At 41.1% G+C, this 9773-nt stretch overlaps 2 protein-coding genes across 2 annotated transcripts; one reads left to right on the top strand and one right to left on the bottom strand.

Annotated features, from left to right (window-relative positions):
• Positions 1-714: 714 nt before the first annotated feature.
• Positions 715-7798, bottom strand: LOC122031130 (uncharacterized protein ycf36-like). The gene is made up of 8 exons (XM_042590210.1): positions 7086-7798; positions 6871-6971; positions 6598-6684; positions 5347-5496; positions 4066-4664; positions 3960-3988; positions 1279-1335; positions 715-1134 (listed from the first exon to the last, which is right to left on the bottom strand). Exons 5-8 carry the CDS (start codon positions 4568-4570, stop codon positions 910-912), a joined length of 816 nt encoding a protein of 271 aa, XP_042446144.1. The 5' UTR covers positions 4571-4664; positions 5347-5496; positions 6598-6684; positions 6871-6971; positions 7086-7798; the 3' UTR covers positions 715-909.
• LOC122031653 (B3 domain-containing protein LFL1-like) lies at positions 7443-9115 on the top strand. Its single transcript, XM_042590744.1, has 7 exons — positions 7443-7775; positions 8053-8094; positions 8180-8266; positions 8344-8444; positions 8530-8576; positions 8666-8742; positions 8807-9115. Exons 1-7 carry the CDS (start codon positions 7443-7445, stop codon positions 9113-9115), a joined length of 996 nt encoding a protein of 331 aa, XP_042446678.1.
• The last annotated feature ends 658 nt before the right edge of the window (positions 9116-9773 follow it).

The following is a 9773-nucleotide window of genomic DNA, read 5'->3' as shown; positions in this document are numbered from 1 at the left end:
GAGAGAGTAAGTATGATAAGAGAAAGTGAGGAGTGTGATAGGTGAGATTAAGAAGAGAGAAAGCATGATGAGAGAGAATAATTAGAGAGTAAGCGTGATAAGAGAAAGTGAGGAGTGTGATGGGAGAGATTGAAAAGAGAACAAGTATGGTGAAAGAGGATGAAGAGGAATTGTGATGAGAGAAAATGAAGAGAGAGAAAGTGTTAAAAAAAAATGAGGAGAGAATGTGTGATGGGAGAGAATACGTGATGAGAAAGAAAATGTTAGGAAATAAGGAGAGAGAAAGTGTGATGATAGAATGAAGAGAAAATGTGTGATGAAAAAGAATACGTGATGAGAGAGAAAAAGATAGAGAAAGTGTGATAAAAGAAAATGAGAAGAGAGAAATTATAATAAAAGAATGAGGAGAAAAAAAAATATGATGAGAAAGAAAATATGATAAGAGAATGAATTAAATGAAAATATGATTAAAAAGTACAAAAAGAGAGAAAGTGATATAAAAAAAATTGAATAAAAATATATTAAAAACATTTTCATCTAAAATAATTTAGACGATATTTAATTTTTTAGATATGATGACACTCAAGGAAGGAGATAGGTTCCATCAATACCTAAGTTCATTCCAAATTCTTAGTCCTCCTTTCCATCAATCAAACATATTTGAGAATGAGCCAATTTCCCATTCCTATATCAGTGTACCAAACGCCACTAGAGTAATTAATAAGGTATCACCTGAATTTGTATAACTGTCAATATCTTTACACACTGTACACTTTTATAAAACATAGAAACATTGATAAAAGACATAAGGGATGGAAATTTTTTCCTTGCTCTTTGTACATAAATGAATATGCCCATGCGTGGTCAATTTAGTCAGTGCATTTTTTTTTCCTTTTACTTCTCAATGATTCATAAGGTCAGTGACAAATCAGATTCACCACAGAATGCATCTGGTTCAAATGACCTCGCTGATTCCTCGTTGTATGCCCCAGGTATAGCCCGTGCTTGTCCCCCAGAATCTCCAGGTGCAGACGCTGGGTGGTACTCGATGTTAACAAAAATCAGGGCGCACACAAATAAAGAGACCGCCAGACCAACCAAAGTAAGCTTGACTCTGCTTAATACAGGTTTCACCTGCAGATGAGCGAAAATCAGAAAACCACATGGAACTGAGGAAATTGAGACAATGAATAAAAGAAGCAATCACTAGATTCTGCTCGAAATGAAAAGAATAGATCATCGCAAATATATGGACTCTATTTGTAAGTTTTTTCTTACAGAAAATGAACCCAGAAGACGATCACGAGCTAGAACTTCAGGCGTCTTCACCCATATCTGGCAATCATGTGCAAACATATTGCATGAGTTAAGAGCCTTAAATGAAGAAATAATAGGAGTATCCATCTAAAAATAAAAATAAACCACAAAGAAAAACACCTTTGTCAAAGTGGTAGAAATTTGACAAAAGTCATCCGTATCAAAAATTCAGGGAGCGCAGGCCAACAAAATAGACTGTTAGCAAGTCAGTGATTCTTGAGGAACAGACAATGTAAATGGACCAGCAAGTGTCGCTGCATTTAATATTTTGAACAGCTAAATAGGAATTATTCTCACATTCAATATTTTGTATAGTAAGCCTACTTGCAGTAACACTGCAAAGTAAGAGTCAAGGAATATAAATCATCTTAGATTAAGGGCTTCTTGAGACAATAGTTCCTAAAAATTCACATTATTTAGCTACTTAAATGGACTGAAATATAAATCCTCATGAGTCAATAATGCTGGTGATTATGTTACTATCCTTTGCAGACATTTTTCTACTCAAACTTCCAATTTTAATTAATTGTAAAGAATATTTTAGCTGCATGGATTTGGCACCTAACTGAGTCTAAATAAAACCATATTTAACTAAAGTGAGATATGAGTAGAATATTCCATACATCAACCCTTTTCTGCATTACATTTAGGGCGCGTTTGGTTCGGGGTTATCCTTGATAACCTTGGTTATCCGTCCAAGGTTATCCTTGATAACCTTGTTTGGTTTAAGTAATTGATGATTCCTAAGTCATGATGGATGCCTGACACATCAGCAATTTGGGCATATAACCCGGAATCACAAAACCTAAGAAAAGTGGGGTTTTCCTGGATTCCGGGGTTAATAAAAATTTTAAGACAAAATTACCCTTCATTATTTACCATTTGAGACAAAAATAACCCTAAAGATCTATCAAATTTCAATCTACCATTTGGACAACATTCTCTCTGGTTTTCCTGCTGCACCGCCTCCGCGCAGGCTAACAGCGCGTGGACGAGGCAGATCCAGCCTCCTGCGTGTCGACTACTACCACCGGCAGAGGGGACGCAACCGAGGTCGCCGCATCCGTCGTCGAGGACGACGATGAGGGAGGCGAGCTGTAGAACTTGATCCTTTTCGAATCCCTCGGCGACGGTGCGACATCCAATTGGGAATCAGAGCCAAAGGCGAATCACCCTGTTGCACGCTCGGCGGGGGGAGCAGGGACTGGCATCGGCTCATAAACTTCCGTCGATGCGCGCTGCGTGACAAGGGGAAGCTCGAGGAAGCGATTCCGTCGGCCGAGGGAAGAGGAATCGTCGAAACGCAGGGGCGGCGAGAGTGGGGGAGGAGGTGCGTTAAGCTCGGAGAGGATGTCCACCCAAGTCGAGATGTGAACGGTGTCAGCTGCAAGGTGGGAAAGTAGAGCGTCGTTGCTGGTTGCGATGCTGGTTCCCATGACCATCTCCGCCTGCTCCAGTGTGCGACATCCGCCATGTCCGATGACCGGACCTTCTCCTGCTCTCCTCCTTCAACCGCCCCGCCGTACCTGCAGTCCCCTTGGTGCTCCCGTTTCATACTGCCAGATTCTGGTATTTTTTTATACGGAAGTTCGTCACAGTCTGGTCCGCTGAGAACACTGCAAAAACCGCAAGAACACTTCTCCCATCTGTCTATCTCCATGTATAGCGAGCTAAATCTTCTTCAATTAAATTAATTCCATCATAAAAATCTAATCTTTATCTATTATGTTTACTTTTGTGATTTAGTTGGAACAGGATCAGGCACACAGGGAACATAAAATAATAAACAAAAAAAATCTAATTATATATATATATATATATATATATATATATATATATCACTATTAATAATATAATATTATCATTATTAAAACAAGGATAATATGGTAAAATATCACGTTAAGTTATATACTAAAACCTCCAAACAAATAAGATTTTATTGGATTACCTAAATTGAACCAAACAACCAATGGTTATGTTTCATTCCCTATAACCTTGATTATGCGATTACTTGGTAATCACATAACTAAGGTTATGTGTCATAACTTGAACCAAACGCGCCCTTAGGATTGAATTCACACATAGGCTGTTGCACGAGTGGATAACTTAAGTGTGCAGTCAGTATACCTAAATCTTTGAACGCTTCCACTTGTTTTTTGTCATTTTATTCACTTGAAAATTATCATGAATTCCAGATCATCGTTTTGTATTTGAATCTTATGCAGTACCTTCTTTGAAGAACATTTGCATGACATAAAACAGATAGATCTCATTCACCCCTACATTTTGCTCCTACTCTGTCATAGCCAATACAGCCACAAATGATTATGAACTAATTTGTCTAAACTTAATCAGAAATTATTAGCTCGAAGAAGATCGTAGAGTAATAACAATTGAAGGATCAAAGTGCAACTGAAGATAAGTTTGAGATTTAGCAAGAATGGACCTCATCAACAACTAAAATTCATACGCAAGTGGAATCGTATAGCTTAATCTATAGTTTAGCAATAATAGAAGGCTCATAATTTGTAAACGGTGTCAAGTTTTTCCTATATGATTCACCCACACAATAAAAAAAAAATTCAAATTCAAGAGAGAATACCACGAACAACGAGAAAGAATGCAAGCAGAGAATATTATACCTGCCCATCGTACCATCCTGTCTCCTCATCTGTGACGCCCACAGAAAAAGTCCAATCAAATCGAGCAAATAAGCAAAGGGAAACTTAAAGGTACGAGTTTTCTCACACTCGACGGTTGCGCTGAGCAAGCGGTTACCAACGTACGCCCATCCGAGGTACATCCGGAGGACGGCGAGCGTGACGGCGAGAAGCCCAGCTGAGGCGGCCCCGAGGGCGCATCGCGGATCGGACAGGCTGCGGGTACCGAAGGCGGAGACGGGTAGGCCGACGAGGAGAGCGAATAGGCCTCCGGTGACGGCGAGGCGGGAGGAGTAGAGGCGGAGATCGGCGGCAGCCCAGGAGAAGGGGAAGGATGTGGAGAGGGCCTGGTACTCGTTCACCGGCAGCTGATCGAACGGAACGGGGCAGTCCGTCTCCGGTGGGGTTCCATTGCGGAACGAGGAGGAGGAGGAGGAGGAGGCGGAGATCGGCGGCGGCCGCCTCCTTCCCATCGGCTGCCGCTTGTTGTAGTTCGTTACAGTCCTTGTGAGGCTAGGGCTTGGGAAGGAAAGAAGCTTGTTCCGGCGCACATCGAGGGGAAAGACGAAGAAGGAGGACGCTGCCATGGCCATGACTGGAGCAAGGAGGATTGATTGCCTCGGCTCGGAACTCGGAGACTCGCTACGGGCCTTCGAATCTTCGATCGAGTGTCCGTCTTGCCTTCCACTATCCGCCAGCCGTTTCGTTTCCAAGTTGCATTAGATAATCATAATTCAAAATAATAATAATAAGAAGAAGAAAAGTAAAGAGGTCTTTGTCCACAAGCCATCGGCTTCAAAAAGTCCATTTTGCCCTTCAGAATTAATCGGATCGGAACAAAACAGTTCGCGGGAACACAAACTTATTTCGTAATCACGCACGCAACTTAAAGAGTCGGAATGCACATAATAATAAACAACTTTTCAAGAACAATTATAGTACACACTATGCTTGTAGGTGTGTGCCATAAAAGAACTTAACCTACTTGAAAAGGTTAATGTTTTTCTTCAGGGAGGCAGCGAATTTAAAGGAGCGCAAGCTAAAAAAGTTCCTGCAAGCCAACAGATACACTAAAGGTTTGTAAAATCGAGAGTTCTAACTATAATATAATTAGATGAAATCATAATGCTCTAGGGGTATCCTGCCCTGTAATCAAAGGAAGTACTTCGAGCATGTTAAAAGATATAACTATAGAAGAATCCACATAAGGTAAGTAGCACTTGTCACACTCTTATCGAACACTCAGAAGGTGATTGAAGTAATATAATTGATACTATATGAACTTGATAAGATAAAGGTGTAAATGTTGAACTCTTGGTGGAAGTCGACAATCAAGAGGAACTTTCTTCTCTAGGATCCAATTTACTACCTGAACAGATGCAGCCCTCCCTGTTGTTTCAGTATAACAATGGTTGGCACCTTCCATGATATATGGCTTGTGGCTGGAAATTAGCGTTGCAATTTTATAGGCATCTTCCACGTGAATAATTTCACTGGAGAACCAAGAACTGTGAAGAACCTGAAATAAGCAACATAGCCTCTAAAATCTGCCTGATAAAAAATTCCAGCGTACTATGGAAATCTTATTTTTAATTAAGGTGAAAACCATTTAAGGTAATTGGACTGTCCAGGGATAAAACTTGATGTCTTTTACTTTCAGGCTTTTATGAGAATTTAAAACAGCTATAATTATCTGATACAATGTTCTAGCGTAGATAGCATATCTGAGTTTGTCATATCCAGCACTATTGATTGAGATCATGATTACCCGAAGTAGTATAAAGGGAAAAGGGTAGCTCCTCTTGAAAAAAAAGGGTATGAGTGAAGATTTGCCAGTCTGTGTTAATCTTATCAGACAAATATTGTTTATATATGAGAGATAATTGTCATCAGACTTTGTCCATGGCATTTATATGAGAGGACATTCTGATTACATAACCAATTGAACCTAAATTGATTAAAGGCTTATGCAGAGCAAGGAAGTTTTATGCTCCATTGGGCACTTGAACCTAAACCTCTAGGTGAGATGCCTAAGCAAAACCCTCATCCAGAGGGCATTTAGGTGCCTGCCTTAGCCACCTCTTAATAGTACCAGTAGCAAACACAGGGTGTCCTAAAGCCAAACGCTCTGAGATAAACTAATGGCATAGAAGGGTATTTTCTAGGTGCTGACTGTTCTAAGTTCCCATATAAGTAGGATTAGCCTAGCCCATGACGTTGCAAATTAATGTATGATAGATTAAAAACATGGTTAATTTCATAATAAGTGATAATTACCACCACAATTAACTAGTGGTAGTACACTAATTATTCCATCTAAAATGTCATATAATCTCCTAAAAGATGATATCATAATAGACCATTTATGGAGCCAATAAAAATAAAAAGGATTACTTGTAAAAACTCGTTTAATTACTAAATGCAAAGCAAAAAAGTAGCAACCTCCACTCATTAGTAGAGAGGCATCTGCATGCATATCTATATGTTTTAGTCTGTACGTTAGACTTTGATTAAAAGTAACATGTTCATATAGGGATAGGATCATAGGAGGATCATGTGTTCTTTTAACAAATGGGATTGATTTTCTGTTTAATTTTAGTTTCATTTCCTTTTAACTTACATCTAAGAATCACCTTCAGGTTGCTTCCTTGAATTAGTAAGACAAACATGAACTTCCCATGTGCATAAATCAACAGAAACAGAAGCCCTACAAGAACATAAAAATTGATACAAAAACCAATTTCAGATTATTCAGTAAAAAATATTGAACAAGTCAAATATCATCATGGACAACTACTAGGAGGCAGGAAGATGAAGTTGTCTCAAACTATACAAGAATGATTATAATAAAGTTTGAAGTAGACTTAATGATGGCATGCCAAAGAGCATCAACCTTTACCATCCCACATTAGCACTTCTTTCATGATCTTTAGCATGTAAATCTTTAGTTCCTTTCAAGTGGATTTTGTACTCGAAGGTTCACCTTCACATTGGCTGGAAATATCAAGGACACCATCATATGGGACTCATAGAATATATAGAAGTGGTTAAACACATGAGAATCAGAGTAAGACAGAAAAATAAAATTTTCATGGATTAAGATGAAACCTGAAACCTTACAGAAAGGCGGACACAAGCCCATAGAAATCAGCTGTAGCAGCCCAGTAACGACGCGACGAGTTGGTTTATTGCTTTTTTTTAAGTCTGTTAATTGATCTTCTCTCTCCTCCGGCCATTGACGGAAGCCGGGAAGGGAAGAGGCAGTGGACGCCGAGTGTAAAGAGATGGTGGTGAGCGCATTGATTGATTGATTCCCGGTGCAGCGAGGTCAGAGCCCTCGCAACACTTGGCTGTCCTTCCTCACAAGAGTCCACCACTCACGAACCTGTTCCCCAACCCCCACCTCCGCTTTCTTTCTTTTTCTTTCCCCATTCTCTTCTCCTCCTCCTCTTTCTCCTCCCCCCTATGCCCTTCGCATTAACTTCCTCACCCACCTCGCTCCCCCTCTCGTTTTCTCTGCCCCTCTGCCGCTTCTCCCTTTCCAATTTCCCCCACAAGATTCGCCACAGATTGCTCAATTACTTGGCACGCCTTCTACCTTCCATGGACGGGGCGAGCAAGCTACGACTGGCGCCCGTTTCCGCCAGCGGATCCTCCTCCTGCGCTCTCTCCAACGACGTCGACGGCGGCACCGACGCCGCTGCAGAGCACCGCGCCACCCGGAGAAGGAAGATGGTAGCCAAGCAACGCGGCCGGAGATCCCGCCGTCGCCCCGCGTCCGAAACCAACCCTGCCTCCGTAAGCCCCCCCCCCCCCCCCCCCCCCCCCCGACTCTGCCCTGCTTTCTCTCCCATCGAATTCCAACCTCAGTCCAAATCTATACATGAGGTTTGATGGGCTTCAAGACTTGTTGGGCCGGGCCTTTATAGACCACCATATCCACCACCATTGCCACCACGATCAACTCCATTCTTCCTCGCCTGATCGTTCTGTACTTCGGTGGCATTTTACAATATTTTAGCGATTTTTTTTATCTCAACTACTTAAGCATTAGCAATATTTTTAACTATAACAGGGATCTGTGCTGGATTTGAATGTGCCAGCCCTTGATCCTGACGTACGTCACATCTCTCTCTCTCTCCTCCTCCATATATACAACCCGCAAATGTTTGAGAAATTTTCTTCATCTTAATCCTCCTCAGCAAGCCGTGGCTGGTTTGAGGTTTCTTCTGCAAAAGGAGCTCAGGAACAGTGACGTCAGCCAACTAGGAAGAATTGTTCTTCCAAAGGTCATCATATCTCTTTTCCCTAATTTTTCATCTCTGTTGTGGCAAAACATTCTCATTTGCGCATATGAAATTCGCAGAAAGAAGCAGAGGCCTACCTTCCAAATCTGACCTACAGGGAAGGCATCGCTATAAACATGGACGACTTGGAAAACCTTCACGTTTGGACATTCAAATACAGGTTTCATTAACACAATTTCCAAGACAAGCTCGCAAATTTTTAATCTCTGCGTGTTGCTTTAGCTTGCCATTTATATCATTATCAGGTTTTGGCCTAATAACAGGAGCAGAATGTACATACTGGAGAACACAGGTGACGACGTCGAGTTTCTGTATGCCTACAGTCCTATACCATAATCTAACTTCTTTTTTGTTTGTTTGTTTGGATTTTGAATGTTTAAGGCGATTATGTTAAGGAACATCGACTCCAGCTTGGAGATTTCGTCATGATATACAAAGACGATAGCAAGGACCGTTATGTATGAACAGCGGTGCATTTATGATACATTTGTTCTTTGCTTCTCGTATGGATTACGTACTTAGATTGATTCTAACGCATATCGGGCATTGATTAATTACAAGGTGATTCGGGCGAAGAAGCAGGCTGAGAGAGAGGCTCGCGTTGGCCCGGTGGACGAGGGGATTTTTGACTCCATATTGCCCGATATTGTGGTGGGCAGAGCAAGATACTCGGATCTCTTCTTGCCGTTGGCGGAAGGGATGAACGGCATGGCGTATGGATGCGGCCTGAGCTACGCCTTCGAGGAGGACTTCCCCACCGCGTTGCTCGATGATGGAACCGGAAGCAGCAGCGCGAGCGGGTCGGCCTTCGACTGGGAATCTGTCATTTGATCGATCACCACGCCTGTCGATCGCATCTCCTCTATCTTCTGTGCTTGCACTGCTGATTGCTGTTAATTACGTACTACGTTCAGCTAGAATAATGAAACAGCTAGCTAGCTAGCAACGAACAAAGCGCTTGCATGCAGGAAGTTCCAGAGTAATATTACTAGCTAGCTGGGTTAGTCACTTCCATCATTCTGTGATGAATAAGTCCACGCATACGTTGTGGAATGTTGTTATTTCAATCAAGGATTATATCATTGTTTTCTTTAGTTATAATTAATTAACCTGTTTATTTTTTTTAGTGGGATATCTAAGTTATTTTGGCTTGACTAATCGTGTAGTGGAAGTTTAGTCTTACATAAGTTTTCCATCCACTATCATAAGTAAATTAGAAAAATACACATAGAGATCCTGCCCGGGGCAATTAATAACCCGTTGAAGATTGATTGATGTTTGTTTTGGGGTGCTTTAATCAAGATTCTTGCACCTACTAAGTAACGACCTTGGAATTATATTCAATTTAGTATATTTAAATTAAGGAAAAAACTATATAGATTAATAAAAATGTGCACATAATATACCATGCCCTTTTTAATTGTGACACAAATTGGATGGGGTCCCTTCCAGGAGCTTACTGAGGATTAGGGAGGATAGTTACCTTGTT

The sequence above is a fragment of the Zingiber officinale genome, chromosome 11A (assembly GCF_018446385.1).
Source record: "Zingiber officinale cultivar Zhangliang chromosome 11A, Zo_v1.1, whole genome shotgun sequence".
Taxonomy (NCBI): Eukaryota; Viridiplantae; Streptophyta; class Magnoliopsida; order Zingiberales; family Zingiberaceae; genus Zingiber; species Zingiber officinale.
Note: the sequence above shows the minus strand (reverse complement) of the source record. Positions and strands in the feature narration are given on the sequence as shown.